Below are 16,703 nucleotides of genomic sequence, written 5' to 3'. Positions count from 1 at the left end.
AAAACCACAGGAGACCCTAAAAGAAGACACAGTTTCTACTCTAGTGTTCAGGATAATATTTAATAATGAGAAGGCACATAGATCTTCCTCATTCTCTGGCCCCAGTATGACCTAGAACAGTCATGATTTTTATTTCATATGGTCTAACTCTGTCTCAATAGGATTTGAATGATTTGGTTTATGGTTAAAAGCATAGATATAAGTGGATGATATGGCTAAGGCAAAATATATCTATCTAGACAGTACTACAACTGAGAAACGGAATTTTTCTTTGAGTTTCCCAGTGGTGAATGCAGAAACAGCCACACACCAGCACTCCATCTCTTGCTGCTTATTGCAGTGGTGACAACAGTCACTACACGTCTCTCTACTGAATGTGGTATTCTTCAATCAAGACAGCTCCATAAACATGAATAGAATCTGTATGAGGAAAGTTAGGGCTAGCACGTGATGGAAACAATGAGGAGAAAGACTAATAGACTGACATATTTATGTGTATATGCGAGTGCCAGCATGTGTGCAGGGGTGCATGGGGGATCATACTTGTGTGTTTACTAAGTAGTAGGGTGAGGTAATGTCCTAGTCCATTTTCTGTTACTATAACCCAATACCGGATTCTGGGTGATTTATTAAGAAATAGGCTTTTTGTTTTTTTATCTCATGCATTTGGAGCCTGGCAAGTCTAATACTGAGTAGCTTACATGCTGCTTCCTAACAGCACCAAGTAGAAGTGTAAATGGACACAGAAAAGATACAAACCAGACAGGCTGGATCTGCTTTCTAACAGCAACTAACCCAGTCCCGAGAGAATGAGATCTCACACCAGAAGACTGAACTCAGGCTCGAAGGAGAGATGTCAACCCCATCTCATGTTTTAGTCTTTTGAGAGTTCCACCTGCAAACCCCATGACAGCAGTAACAAAAATTCACCACAAGTTTCTAAGGGCATTTATACAGTTAGGCTTTGGAGCTGCTCTGCTGGGATCCTACCCTTCTCCTGAGGAGACATAAGCAAACATTTACTCACCTTGGAGAAGGCACCAGTGACAGACCAACCACATCTGCTACAGTGAACTAGGGGTTATATTTGGAGTTACTTACGGGAGTGTGGATGACTTAAATGCAGCTGCATCACCAGAAAGCCAGCAAGGGTGGTAACACATGAAAAGTGCATCCCCTGGAGCTCCTTGCATGACCTGGAGGCAGCACTCATTGAAGAATCTCTGCTTGCCCAGCAACTGTCTACTGCTTTTTATAACCGCAGGGAGGGGCTTTGTGAATCTTGTAGCTTTCAGGAACTTCCTGGGCCTCCAAGTTTCTTCCCAAGTCTTATGAGTTTTTTTCCAGGAAGGGCTGGCTATACAACTAACTAGGTAATCTTGACTAGCTGAGCTTCTCTGAGTCTCATATGTTTGAGGTCAAACTGTGAAGTTTAAATACAGCAGTTGTGCGTTTGAAATGTTTAGCACTGTGCCTAATCTGGTAGTAAGCAATTTAAAAATGTTTGGCCAGGGTGTGGTGGTGAATGCCTTTAATCCCAGCACTTAGGAGGCAAAGATAGGCAGATCTCTATGAGTTTGAGGCCAGCCTGGTCTACAGAGTGAGTTCCAGGACAGTCAAGGCTACGTAGAGAAATCCTATCTTGAAAAGCCAAAAACAAATAAATAAATGTTAACTTCTATAATATTGGCTTTGTTTAGGGGACACTTACTAGAATTCTGTCCCTGTTATTCAGAATAAGGTCCAAGTTAATCAACTCCAAGAATTTAAAACTGAGTTTAATTAGATATATAGTTGTTTTTTTTTGAAGTAGATTTACTCTTCATTCTTCATTTGTTTTAAGAACTTGTGAAAACAACAACAACAATAACAAAACACTTGACTAAAGCTTAAAAACAAGCATGGAAGTGCTTGATTGCACATGCCTGTAATCCCAGCACTCAGGAGGCAGGCAGATCTCTGAGTTTGAGGCCATCCTGGTCTACAGAGAGAGTTCCAGGACACCCAGGGCTACACAAACAACCAAGCAAAACAAAGAAGCAAGGGAAGAAAAATGAAAGTGTGGCCTTTTAGTGACATTTGAAACACCGAAAGCCCTCGTGCAAGCATACCCTCAGACAGTAGGAGTGTGGGGATTTGCCTCTGTGTGTGATCTTCGCAGGTGGATTTCCGTGGCCGCCCAGAGAAGCTCATCAGGTTGAGGAACCCGTGGGGTGAAGTGGAGTGGTCCGGAGCCTGGAGTGATAAGTAGGTCTCTCTTCCTCTCTCCTAGCGTTCACCCATCCCTGGACAAAGGTGTCGTGTAAGACACACCCACACCTCCTGAGACCCAGTGGCTTCCACAGCACTTACTCTCTGTAGATTACACAGCCTGCTGCGGAAGTAGCATTCCATGGTTCCAGGATGGAAACAGCAGAGTAGAACCCCCTTTGCTGACATTTTTGATTATGGATTTTTGCTCTGGCACTTGGAACTTTGGTGCCTTCATGGGATTTTTGTCTAGTGCTGAAGGCTTACCTATTCCCTGCCTCCCCCACTTGGGGCTACAAGGTCAAGTCAATCACGTACGATCTGATATTTCCTTGCCATAAATACTGCTCCATCAGTACCAAGAGGTACCAAAGATGTTGAGAGAACTTTGATCCTGGGAGCCATGGCACACCCAGGTTGTGATGGATGGAAGTGCCCCTCACACTGTGAGTTCATGACTAGGTGTTGACCCCTGGCTGATAGGTCAGCCTTTGGGCTGCCTGTCCCCAGCTGAGAGGAGTCAGTCAGAGGACGTGAGGTCTTGGGATAGCTGAACTCTGGGATCCACGTCCCCTATGTCCTCAGCCAGCCAGAGAGCAGCCTGGGCTGTTGTTCATCCACTAGAAGTTGGAGAACCAGGACACTGAAACTCTGAAGTGACAAGTCTAAATTCAGCCAGCCCTCAGCTGTGTTCTTTAGAGGCTTCAACCGACAATGACAGCAACAAAAATCGAGCCAACTGGAAGATTAGATTAGATGTAGAACTCTCAACTGTGGGACTCGCCACTGATTGCATGACTGTTCTGATGACTTGAAGAAGCCCCCACAATGCTGCTGCTCGTCTCCATGCACTTAGAAGCCAGGGGGGGTCATTGGGGGGAGTTGAGGAGGGAGAGGCTGGGCCTTGCTGTCCTCTCCGCTGGGGAGGGAGAAGTGGGGATTTTGCTGAGCGTGCTCAGGGAAGATCCTTTGTTTTTAGGATTGATACCAACACCATTCACTTATTTAGATATTGCACATGTATTTTGGGAAAATACAACGCTCTAAAGGTCAGGCAGCTGTAGATAGCACCTGAGCAAAGTACATGGATGTTGTCACAGAAAGGCCACCAGCAGGACAACGTGTGACATTACTTCATGGAGATTTTTATAAAACTGGGCCTGATAATCAAAGCTGTAGACGTAGGAAGTGGACAGTGTCCGCGTACCCAGAGCTGGCTGGGCCCCAGTCTGACAGAGGATAAGAGTGACAGGGCACTGATGGATACAGGGCTGCACGCCTTTCTTGTGACAGGACCTTCTTACTCTTACAGCCAGAGGTCTGCGAGTCTTAATTGGAATGTAAAACTTACCCAGAGAGTGAAAATTAGAATAAAGCCATCACATTTCTGCTAAGCGCCCAGGCCACCCCTGCAGGAGCCCATGTCCTTGGCTTTATTCCCTTTCCCCAGCACTTCACACCAGGCCCCCGTGTCTGTCTCCTTTCCTTTGATGGCGGTGCATCCCATTAGTGGTCCTTTGGGGGGACATCTAGCTGCGGTAAACAGCTTGCATCGCAGGAATGACCGACCACCTCTGGCTCATTTTCTTCCCTCCACAAGTGCACCTGAGTGGAATTTCATAGATCCCCGGAAGAAGGAAGAGCTGGACAAGACAGCAGAGGACGGCGAGTTCTGGTGAGACGATGAAGGGCTGTCCCCTGAGTCTCAGCCCGACCCAAGGCACAGAGGAGGGGCCAGGCTTCAGGACGTCCAGGGATGGGACAAGGCTCCTAACACAAGGGCTTTTACTTTTCTCTGCCCCTTCCCATAGTCTTATACTTCCTCTGTTCTCATGTCTAAAGCACTGGAGCCCAGCTCTGTGGGTTTAAAACATGGCCTGGCCAGCAGCCTGTCTGCCTGTTGTGAGCCTAAAGCAATGCAACACCTTCCCCCCCCCCCCCCATCCCATCCAATACTAAGGCTTAGCTTATAGTCAAAACAGGGTTCTTTACTTTGTTGGGCGGGGTCACATTCTGCAGAAGATGGAGTGTCTTAGAGGACATTTCCACACTGGGTATCGTGGAGGATTTCCTCAGGAATGAGCGTCTGGTGGGCCTAACTGTCATCCAGCTGAGAGGTGAGGGCTGCGTTTGCATCTTCTCCTGGGGTTTCCTCTGGTTGGTGGTTTGAACTCCCGCGTGGCTGGTAGATTCAGGAGGGAAATTCTCTAGGAGTTGAGACACTGACCACAGTGACACATGGGGACCGTAGCTCTTCTTTTTGAGTCGCTGGGCTGTAGGAAGGGAATTCTGTTAGCGCACAGCTGTTGGAGACAGAGCTCTTTCCTGGGCCTTTAAGCTCTCTCCCAATCCCCACCAGAGCCCACTTGACTGGCTCTCCTCTGGTTCCTCTGTTCTTCAGGATGTCCTTTCCGGATTTCTTGAAACAGTTCTCCCGACTGGAGATATGCAACCTGTCCCTGGACTCTCTGAGCACTGAAGAGGTGCACAAATGGAACCTGGTGCTCTTCAATGGCCGCTGGACACGAGGCTCCACAGCTGGGGGCTGCCAGAACTACCCAGGTGAGGCCGAGGGCCTCCTGGCTCTTCCTCCCCTCCCCCCCAGGCTTTGTGGCTTTTAACATGGATCTCTGGATAATTAATGCCCTTGGAGCTGATACCCTGTTTCTCTTCTGGCTCGGAGGTCAGGCCGGCAAGGGTGGACAGTGGCTTTGCAGCTGCCCATCTGAGGCCTCGCTTCAGCTCATCCTTGCTTCAGCCTCCCCCCTAACACCCCCTCCCCGCCCCGCTAAGGTCTCCCGCTCTTCTGTTGAGCTTCTGCCTTCCCTAGCCGGTGCAGGTGGCTGACACCACCCCACTGATCTTGGGGACAGAGTAGTTAATGACACCAGAAGACAATCTACTGCTTGTGGGCTGCACTCAGAAGGGCAGCCACTTTGCTTTGTACTACCCGAGTTAGAGTTAAGGGGTAAGGCTGTGGGGGTCACGGATGGACATACACGCGCTATGTGTGGGTCATGTTCTATTCTGTGGGGGTCATCAGGGAGCTATCCCTGGTGGAGCTGTCCTTCTATAAACCACCACCCCTGACTTACCTCTGGTTCCTCACCTTGCTCTAGGTGAGGGGGGCCTCCTTGGTTCCTGCAAGATGACTAACATGTCCTTGTGTAAGGCTCCTCCTAGGTCGAGTCCACAGAGGCAGCGGCTGAAGAAACAACCGAGAAACGACCCCACAGCTCTCAGGAGAAACAAAGGAAAGAAAAACGCGCACCCCGCTTGCTAGTTCCCCTACCTTCACGCTTCTCTGGCTTGCTGTTGCTCTGTTGATTTGTGTCGATTGACTCTGCATCTCTGTGCAGGGGCCAGGGGCAGCCACTCTCTCTCCAGTCAGAGCACTGCATGCTGTAGAAACAGCAGCATTGTAAACCACGCCCCCCCACCCTCCCCACCCCCACCCTCCCCACCCCCACCCTCTGATGTGGGCACAGACTGGGAGCACAAGGTCCTACCTCATTCCCATCCATCTCCATCTGGCTGCAGAGAGCAGCTGCTGACAGGCCTGAAGGGGGAGCTGGTGGCCTGCCCTCATCAGTCAGCTTGATGACTGTGAGACCTGGGGGACATCCCTTTTTCTAGAACATCAGTTCCTCAGTGTTCACCACAGTTCATAATTCCTACCTTCCGACTCACCGGGGCCCAGTGAGCATTGTAACTCGGAGTGCACGGGGAAGCACTTTGTAAACTGTGCAGTGTTATACAAATGGGATGTATTATTTTTATGGCCCATTCTCTTCCTCTAGTACTGTTAAGGAGTAAACAAAAAATGTAGGGATTGCGGCAATGCTACATTTGGGAGAAATTAAAATATGCTCGCCATTAACAAGCTCTCAGAAAAGACGTAGGAAATTCGCGTGGCTCACTCTGGAAGCTCAGAACCATAGGGGGTGCCCAAGGTATGTGCACACACCAAATCATAATCCCATCTGTGCTGCCAGCTAGCTGTCAGGAGGAAATGGATTGTTCTTGCCTTGTGGTAATGAAGTAAGTACAGACAATTACCAAATTTTCTGTCTCCCCTGGAATCCACAGACACACGATCTTAAAATCTATATACACCTGTGCCTTGAGTGAGAAAAAAATCTAGAGATGGAGGTTCTGGGAAAGAGAGACTGAATAAGTACTCTCACTGTTAGGGCAGGAAATAATGAATGAGCCTTGGACCTATGTGAATGCTGTGAATTGCACCATCGTGTAGAGATTGTGAAAACGCCCACAACCGCTCCTCTCCCTAAAACAAACACTCCTTTCCAACCCTTTGTTGCAATTGAACACCTAGCATGGTGGAATCTGTCAGGCCCATCTTCTTCAATTACACTCTTAGTCAGCTCCATCATAGAATGGTTGTGCATCTGCTGCTGGTCCCTTAAATGTCCCTGTGCCCAGCTTGGGTAGCTACTAAGTTACGAGTTCTTTTTCAAAAGGTGTTTCGGAATAAAGGTGTCATGGGTGTATATGGGGTGATGGTTTGTGCATGTGTGTGTGTGCACACTTGCAGAAGACATCAGGTGTCTAGCTGTATCGCTCACCACCTGGCTCTATCATCCTGTGTCTTATTCCTTTGGGACAGGCTCTCTCACTGATCCTGGAGCTGCGCCAGCAAGGCCAGCAATCCCCCTGTTTCTCTTCCCCAACAGCATTGGATTTACAGGCATATGCATAGCCACAACTGACATTTTGACATGGATCTGAACTCAGGTCCTCTTGCTTGCACAGCAAAACCCTCTACCCACTTAGCCACCGACTCCCCCAACCCTGGGCTCAAGAAAGCATTTTTAAAGCATCCATAGGTGGTGCGGCAGGAGTGCTTAACGGCACTGTGATTTCTCCTACATTGTTAAATGGCTTGTCTAGAAGGGCATGTGGCTCATCAGTATGCTGCAACCCTGAGCACCACAGGGAGCTCCTTGGGCTGAGGGACAGAGGATAGGTCTCAGGGCCACATGGGGTTAAAATTCAAAGTGAGGGCTTCTCCTGGAGCACATGTCAGTCAGGTGGCTTTCTGGCTCTCAGGCAGAGGCTCCTTGGTTCATGTGGAACTCTATCCTCATCCACCCCAGAGATACACATCTCCCTAGAGCATCCGTTCCAGGCAGAGTCTTCAGCTAAGAACAGAATAGAAAGAGAGACTTCCAGGCAGGCAAGACATTGCTTCCTGGTGCAGTCCAGAGCAGCCTGGGATGACAGAATCACAGAGTTCGCCACTCAGACAAGACAGACATTCTAAGTGGTTAGCTGGGGTGGGGTGGGGGGGGGGACAGGGAGGTGGGAGGACTGTTTTCCTGTTGCGCTGTGCCAGGCAGTCTGGCCAGTGTTAATCTTTCACTGGGACGATGGAGGGTCTTTCCTTTTTATTTTTCCTTCTTCGTCTCCTCACCCCTGTTGGACCACCATCCCTGGATGATTTCCAGCCACTTACTGGACCAATCCCCAGTTTAAAATCCACTTGGACAAGGTGGACGAGGACCAGGAGGAGGGCACCAGTGAACCCTGCTGCACAGTGCTCCTGGGTCTGATGCAGAAGAATCGCAGGCGGAGAAAGAGGATCGGCCAGGGCATGCTGAGCATAGGCTACGCCATCTACCAGGTAACGCTAAGTCTGGTTCCTCTGTCACAGTGCACTGATGTCTTTGATTGGAATGTTTTGGTCAGTAATCGGAGCACATCTTTCTTACTGCTCAAGTACTCTTAATAAGATGTTGTCCATCTTCTCTTACATCCTAGAGATCCTCCTGAGTACTGAGTCCTGGGTCCTATAGTTATTCATCCCTGTGGTTGGAATTTCTTCTGTTAACATCGATATGTGCAATTGATTACATTGTCTGTCAGTGAGAACTCAGTGTAAATGCGTGTATTAGGCTCTTATCCAAAAAGAGGTATCTCTAGGGACAGGAGCCCAGAGCATGAGGGGCAAAGACACTTCAGAGTGGAGGAAGGCGGTTGGATACAGAAGCCAAATGTATCCAGTCCCTTCTTTCTGCCACAGGGAGACACTTAGAACACAAAAGGCCCTAGCTTGGCTGAGAGAACCACACAGCCTGTTTTGGTTCTGGAGTCTGTGGATTGAGGAACAGAGTTGGTTCTTGACTCAGGGGTCAGTCCCTGGCTCAGGGTGCCAGGCTTCTCCAATGACTATCCTCCTGTAGACTTTATTTCCCAGATACAGTAAGTCAAGTCTTCCGGTCTTGACAATCTCAGCAGGACCGTCCTGCAGTCCCTTTCTTTACTCAGGCAAAGACTCCATACACTGCATCCCACAGGGGCACAGTTTTTGTTTGTTTGGTTCTGGGTATGGTTTTTATTACAGATAAATTTCTTGGTGGAAATATAGTTCTAATCAGGAAGGCCCAGAGCTGTTTGGAGGGCCAACATATGAGTAGAAATTAATGCACATAAAATAAGCACTGTAATAAGAAGTAATATATTTTGTAACGAGGAAAAATTCCGTTGCCAAGCTCATACCATACCATCCTCCTTCAGCCCTGTTTATCATATCCTTAAACTTAGGGTTTCAGGTGTGTGTGTGTGTGTGTGCGCGCGCGCGCGCGTGCGCGCGCATGTGCATGGTGTGTGTGTTTCCTTTCCCATGGCTGTGGTCAAATACCCCGACCAAAACAACTTAAGGAAGGGTTTATCTTACAGATCATCCTATAGTGCACTGTGGAAGGAAGAAGTCGAGGGAGCAGGGCTTCGAGGCAGCTGGTCACACTGTGTGTGCAAACACAAGGAGGGCAGTCCCTACACACTAGCCAGCTCCCTTTCTGCACTTACACACTCTAAGATCCCAGCTAGGAATGGTGTCAGCAACAGTGGATGGCTCTTCCTACATCAATTAGTAATCTTCCACAAGTCCGCAATCCTATCTGCCACGTGATTCTCCATCTATCAAGTTGGCCATCAACACTAACAATGTGCATGCGTGTGTGTGTGTGTGTGTGTGTGTGTGTGTGTGTGTGTGTTTGCGTGTGTAACTGGAAGAATGAAGATTGGAAAATAATTGCTACTTAATGGCAAGAGAAAAAGAACTGAGTGTAACTAAGCGCCTTGTACTTAGACTTAGCTCTGTCTAGACATAAATACTGCAAACCCATCCTCACTGCTTACAGAGGTAACAGCCCAGTCCATATCCATCTAGACGTACGCGTATCCCAGCCCAGCAAACTTGCCTGAGTGCCTACTCTGTGCAATGTAGAAGCTGGGAACACCGGGGAACAGCACACAGCTTCTGTCCTCAGGGCGCTCACAATCAGGAATGGAAGCTCAGCACACGCAGCTGGTGACAGGCAGGGGGGATCTGTGACGGGGGTACCACCATAGTGGTCTGGGCTCTTTATGGTGATGGTGGAGACTTTGATCAGGTCTTCAAAAGATGTCCTATATTTCAAAGGTGGAAAAGAAAGCACATTCTAGCCTTAAGGGATGCCGTGTGTTCCCTGACAGCTTAAAACTGAGGGGCTGTTTTAAAGAACCCACAGTTGGCAGGTGCAATTACAGGGTGAACACACAGGGGCGGTGGCCAGTGCTTCATCCTTCAGGCCTCCCTCATTGTGCCAGATCAACAAAACATTTTTTCTCAGTAGCTGTGTATAGTGTGGTGCTTGCATCAATAAATAATACACACAGCACGTCAGTTTCATGTATCAAATTATAGCTGTTAATAAAATACTCCAGGGTGTGTGATCTGTGGTCCTACTTCTTGTCGCTTGAGGCATATAATTTACAGCTTACAGTCTATGAACAGATCAGTTTTAAAGTCAAATTGAAGAGATGGATGCAGGAAGCAACTGGAGTAAGGGGGAGCAGCCTAGGTGAGGGGAGGAGCTGAGGGTGTGGGGAGTAGCTGGGCTACAGGGAGCAACTAAAGTGTGGGACATAGCTTGGCTAGTAGGAATATCATATTTTTACCCCTTTGTCTGCCTTCTCTGCCTGTAACAGTCTGAAACAGGACTCTGGCCTGAGGTTGAAAACCTGTGGCCGGGAGAAGCTGCCAGGCATCCCGAAGGCTAAAGAGCCCGCCTCCTGCCACCCACCCATGGTCTTGCATTCCACAGATGGCTGCCCTTCCAGTCTCTGTGTGGGCAGTGGCTGTTCCTGTCTGGCCCAGGAGACTCAGGGCCAGGTGGATTTAGAGCATATTGCCAGAAGCATCCAGGTTGTTGAGGGAAAGTTAGCCAAGGTAATTAGGAAAGCTCGTGGCAGGGGTGGGGAGGCCTCTGTGCCACTGATTGTGTTTTTAACTCCAAACTAGAGGCGTGCCAGTGTCCCTTGGCCACAATGGCTCTGCTGAGAGGATGCCAGACACCCTTACTTCCCCTCAGGATGGAAGGGAGGCAGTTGTGCAATGAGCCTGAACAGCCAGGATGCTCTTCTGGTTTAAACAGCCTGAGTGGCAGTGGCGGGAGGAGGACACAGGAGGATCGGGGTCCTCTTTTCTATCCTGGCACAGGAGGGCTGGGCATAACAGGGCTCCCTCTCTAGGTCTGAGAGCTCACCTCCATAGTGCACTTCCTCAGTTGTGCCCGAGAGAGCTGCAGCTGTGCTGGTGACAAAGAATTCACCATCTCATGAAACCAAGGCAAAGGATGCTTGGGATGAGGGGGTCAGAGGCCGTTAGGATGCTGTCATTCCTCTGATGCCAGTGCCATTCGCCCAGTCTAGCTTTCTACCTTGCCTAATGTCACTACTAGGATAAAGGAAGGGGTCTTTTCTTTAGTTCCGGATTAAAAACCCTGGAGGAGTCTCCTACAGGCCCAGTTTGGGTCACTATGACCAAAAACAGGATCAATTATGACTCAGGTTGAGTGGAATTTTTCTTTCCCAGCCAACTGTTTGATCTGACAGGCCAGTGTAGGAAGTCTCTTCAATTTAAACTCAAATGTTATTACTTCTGAAGTGTTTGGGAGAGCCTGGTAGATTACACAATTAGAAACAAAGTAAAAGGTAGGAGCCCACCCCAGATTTCCAGGGCTCAGCAGCCTGCATATGGCCTTGCGTCCGCTGATCACCTCCCAGTTCGGCAATGCCCACCACACTTTCATTTTAGCAGGAACTCCTTCCCTGTGTGTCTGATCTGTCTGCAAGGTGTAGGGAGAGATGCGCGAAGGGAGTGAGTTCTCAGGTGACCTCCTCCTGTCATTTGTTCCACAGATTCCCAAGGAGGTACGTGAGTATTGCCTGGACAGAGGCCGTCTTCATCTGGTAAGAAGGGGCATGCCTGCCTTTGGCTCCTCCCTGCAGTGGAAACAGGCTCTCTTGAGAGGCAGTGAAAACAAGCTTACACCCCGCCTGTCAGGCCCTTCAGGAAGGAAGCAGGGGTGACCCTTGCCCCTGTGTGCATGGTGGCCTGGTTTCAATTAAGGTGATTGCAGCATGCTGTAGGCTCCTTCCTGTCTGGCCAGTGGAAACAAATGTCCTGATGGCTAATTAGAAAGGGAAGTGCCAACTCCAGCCTCTCTGCTCCAACCTGTCCCACGCTCCTCAGTCATTCACAGCCCGCCTTAGGGAATCCTATCAGCAGCGCCCTTACAGTGTGAGGTGCCTCTGACCTCCTGGGTCTTGCTCACCTGGACCACACACCTCAGCTAGTTGAAGATTCCTGAGAGGGGACTTGCATGGCCCCACAGGAAAGCGCAGTCAGCACAAAGCAAGCCCCCCCCCGCCCCCGAGTCTGCTGGCCAAGGATCATCCATCTCAGCTTCAGCCTAGGGAGCCTTAAAAATCTTAGTGTACAGACTACATCCAAGCAAGTATAGCAGCATCTTGGAGCCAGGAGATACAGGCACTGTAGGTTTATAGACACCCCTTGACTCCAATGTGTAGCCACGGCTGGGCTTGGACCTGGAGTCAATTGCACTAATGACGCAGCGGGATGTGCCAGGCTGTAGCCTCTTTTCTTCTCCCAGGTTCTCAGCTTGACCAGGGGTGTAGGTAGAGCAACAGAGGCCAGATTCATAGGCATGGGCACCAGGCTGTCTTTCCAGGTTGCAGACTACTGGTCCTCTCTGCGCTTGGATCACAGATCCACGCTATTTATCATGGAGCGGAGAGCCAGGGTGCATGGTTTGGTGCACATTATGTTCTAGAAAAGAATGGAAACCAAACCTGAGTAAACATTTTCAGAGAAAATCCGAAGCATCATGGCTGCCCCAGTTGCCACCTGGGAGGATCCCGAGGAGTCCCAGCCAGGGCAGTGACAGAGGGACAGGTGGTCCTACTTCCTTCCCCCAATCAGCAGAACTGAGACCCAGGGAAGGTCTGGTGAGCATGCGTGGACACTGACGACTCCAGGGTGGATGTTTCAGCTCTTGCAGCTTGCCTGCACCTGCATCTGTCACAGGCATCGTATAAAGATTGATTGTAAAGATACAGGGCTCTGGGGAGGGTTAAATACAGCGCTAACGATGCCGGCACCTGTGATTCTGGAGCACTCTGCAGTCAGTAATTAACCCGTGTCACACAGCAGCCTCCACAGACCTCGCTGCAAATTCATGGGATTATCTCATCCTCTCTGCGGAAGCAGAGTCCTGATTCCCGTGAGGCCAGGAGGGACCCAGAGCCAGGCCTGGATAGCTGTCTCCTCTGTCTGTCTTCTTCAGAGAATGGTCACTTTAGTCACCTCACAGAGTGCTCTGCTTGAGGACCAGGGTTGAAATTTCCATCTTCAGCCTCTACTCTGGACTGTGAGAGTCAATGGCATTCTTCCTGCAGAGACAGCTGTGGAGAGCTGCTGCTCGGATTATGAGGGAGAATATGCGAGACCCACCCTAGATACCCTGAGTCCCTCCCCTCATTTAACTGGGAAGGCCTAGAGGGCATAGGAGATGGCCAACAACACACAACTAAGGCCACAGCCTCATTGGGCTTGGCACCCAGTAGGCACCCTAAATCCTCTTGATGGTTGAGACACAGTGAGCTAGCTCATGACTGAACCAAAAGCCTCCAGATTCTTAGAGATTAGCTCCAGTGAACAATCCCCAACCAGGGTCAGGCTGGGCTCCAAGGAGAAACTGACTCTGTCCATTGCTTTGTGCAGCTGGAGAGTCACACGGATGTTCACCTGGGCCGGGACTTCTTCCTGGGCCACCAGCCCTCTGCCCGCTCCAGCACCTACATGAACCTTCGGGAGGTGTCCAGCAGGATCCGACTCCCCCCAGGACAGTACCTGGTGGTGCCGTCCACCTTCGAGCCCTTCAAGGACGGTGACTTCTGCTTGAGGGTGTTCTCAGAGAAAAAAGCCAAGGCTCTGTATGTCTGCTTTGTGGGGAGATGTTTTCTGAGTCAGGGCATGGGCGGTAGTACAACATGGGGAGGCACCCGTTGCTGAGTGGCCTGCCCCTAGATCTTGATTGATGCTTCTAGAGGAAGTTTGGAAAGCATGACACCTCCCAGGGACCTTCCCTAGGTGTGCCTCGTGCTGCCTCCGTTTTGATCTATGTGACTAGGAATTTCCTCATGCAGAAAAATCAAGGCTGAGGAGAAAGGTCACTAACAACAGCAGTGAGACTGATGAGATCTGGGCTAGGGGTGTGCACACACTACCCACATACTCAGTACATATGCCATACACACGCAAGCCAATTACATACATCACACACCACCTACATAGTATATATATGTGTGTGTGTGTGTCAAATACACTAGTCATATATACTAAATGTGTACATCTATAATCTTCCACTATATATAATGTATACACATAGCACATATACGCTATAGGCATACATATATGTATAGCACGCACACCACATATATCATGTATACACACAATACATGCATCAATTACAACACACAAAACCACATATATTATATATACTACATCACATATATAGACAAACATCTGACATGCACACACACTACATACATAACACACAGCATACATTTCAATACCACATACCACAGTATGCACACACACCCCTGATACATAACACACACACACCCACTACGCTTATTCACTACACATCATACACAGAATATCCACATAGACACCCAGAAACTATATACACATCTCATGAGCCACATACCATGTGCACCACATACACATGTCACGCCACAAATCCACACCACACACACACACACACACACACACACACACACACACACACACACTGCGTATCCCCTGCCACATACTCACCCATCATGTTCCACGTTCTCCATGAGGCTCTGGCAGTGAGATCTTCAGTCATGAGAGGAGAGTAGCCACTGGGGTGCCATGGGGCAGTGTCTCAGAGCTGACTGTGTTCAGCATCCTAGAACCTGTGGGAGAGCAGGGAAGCCCCTTATCTCATGAAAATCTCAGAGTGGGCTGTGGGTTGGGGAGTAATGGGAAGGGTTCCTTTTAGGTGTTAGTCATACAATATTTTTGAGCAGGCACTAAAAATCCTGGGTATCAAACTGGGTATCAAACCCCCCATAATAAGAAATTCTCCCTTAAAAAAGAACCCAGCTGTTATCTGAACTGGCTTTTTCATGTTTAATTCATTTCTGTCTGGATTTCAGGGAAATTGGGGATGCCATAGCTGGAAACCCACACGAGGTATGCAATCCTATTATGCCAATCCCTCACACTACTGCATAGCAGGCATTCGAGTTTCTTGTTGATTTGACACAGCCCTTTTAACATTTTATTTCTCTGAGATATAGTACTATAGTGTCTAAGGAATGACACCAGAAGCTGTCCACTAGTCTACACACACACACACACACACACACACACACACACACACACACACACACACAATCACGTATGTGTACATGTGCCCTCCACACACATGCACTCATGCACATGAACATGTACATGTGCATATGCATACACACAAAGAAATGTGCAGGATTTGAAGTAAGAGTTCAGTTTCTTGTTCACTCCACATGGTGGTGGTGGTGGTGGTGGTGGTGGTGTGTGTGTGTGTGTGTGTGTGTGTGTGTGTGTGTGTGTGTGATCATTCTGTTCCATGGGGGAAGGACCCAGGGGTGTGGGATATCTTCACATGCCACAGGTGACTGAACTTCCAGAATATGCTGGATGTTCCAGACTCCCCATACAGTTCCACTACCACGGCATGGCTAAACCCCTTAAAGGAATCCCTTCCCCATTACTGCTCGACCCACAACCCCCTCAGAAGTTTTCACTATACTACATTTCTCTGCTGTTTGCCCAAATGGACCTAGTATCTGTATGCAACTGCTACTCAAAGTGCCCTCTAGTGGCTGAGCTTGCTGTCCTGGCAGGAACAGCAGTGGGATAGACATGGTCTATTATTATTGGAAATAATCAAACATGTAAGTTCGTGTTTCTACAGCTGAGTGGGAACACGCCACCTGAGGATCCATCTGCCTGGGCTTGGGTATGAGTTTATCTGGCAGGGAATGCCCTGTCATTTGCTTTATCTTACCACAGTCTCTATTCAATGTGGCTGCGCCCAGGGTCTGCAGCCCACTTGTTAGCCCCCTCCCCGCAGTGCCAGGCCCCTCCTGGGCTTGGCTCTTGGTAACTGAGCATTACCTGCAGATGTTGGCTCAGACTCATCACTCCCAAGGGGCTTATTCTCACTGTGGAGGCACAGGAATATTAGATGAGCCACAGTGTGTTGGTGTCAACTGTACAGAATTACAAAACTGTTTTGGTTTCTGCTGAATGACTTAAAACTGACCCCACAGCCTACTGACCCAGGCTGGCGGAAGTGCAATTCTAGTTATCATGGGGCTCCCTGTCTCCATCACCCGTGGTCTTAGGGTTTTCCAAAGCCCCAGAGTAACATAAAGTCTCTTCTGGTCATGGTTTGGCCTTGGCCATCCCGTGATCAGGTCATACATGTACACACACAATACATGCATCAATTAGAACATGGGCTACAAGTTCACAGGCTGCTGAATTTGGCCCACAGCTTGGTAAAGTGCTAGCCTTTAGGAAGAGAGCCTTCTGTGACCCCCAGAGTAGTAATGGAACCGTATAGGGGAGTCTGGGATTTCCAGCATATTCCAGCTCACAGAAACTCTGATTCTCTCATATGGTCACTTCTGTCCCAACATATGTACTCAACACACCACACACACACCAACCTTTATATACATACATGTGCATTCACCATACTTCCCCACATGCCTACCATAAAACATGCCACATGTACATACTATACCACCATAAAACAATCACACACTCATACTATATACCACACACACCACATAATCACCACATACATACACCATGCATGCATACTATATACAATTATATACATGTAACTATGCATAATTTTTACTGTATACCTATCATAAAACATATGACACATGTATTCTCACACATACCTACCATACAGGATGTACACTTCCACATATACTCTATACACACATACTTTCACACTATACAATCATATATACTATACTACATACATAGCCACCATAAC

The 16,703-nt window shown here is 48.8% G+C and overlaps 1 protein-coding gene across 3 annotated transcripts in view; it reads left to right on the top strand.

Annotated features, from left to right (window-relative positions):
- Positions 1–16,703, top strand: part of LOC311600842 (calpain-8) — a 70,238-nt gene that overhangs the window by 36,770 nt on the left and 16,765 nt on the right. The window contains exons 7-13 of one of the 3 annotated variants that reach the window (XM_084787948.1): positions 2,162–2,247; positions 3,851–3,925; positions 4,652–4,812; positions 7,719–7,894; positions 11,455–11,466; positions 13,340–13,551; positions 14,803–14,839. In XM_084787948.1, coding sequence (XP_084644074.1) covers positions 2,162–2,247; positions 3,851–3,925; positions 4,652–4,812; positions 7,719–7,894; positions 11,455–11,466; positions 13,340–13,551; positions 14,803–14,839 — 759 coding nt within the window. Of the gene's footprint in view, positions 1–2,161; positions 2,248–3,850; positions 3,926–4,651; positions 4,813–5,422; positions 5,698–7,718; positions 7,895–11,454; positions 11,467–13,339; positions 13,552–14,802; positions 14,840–16,703 lie in introns of those variants that run through there. The other 2 variants (XM_084787946.1, XM_084787947.1) reach the window with 2 other exon arrangements.

Source organism: Acomys minous, assembly GCF_964271855.1.
Source record: "Acomys minous genome assembly, chromosome: 1".
Taxonomy (NCBI): Eukaryota; Metazoa; Chordata; class Mammalia; order Rodentia; family Muridae; genus Acomys; species Acomys minous.
The sequence above is the reverse complement of the archived record's forward strand: the minus strand, read 5'-3'. Positions and strand labels throughout refer to the sequence as shown.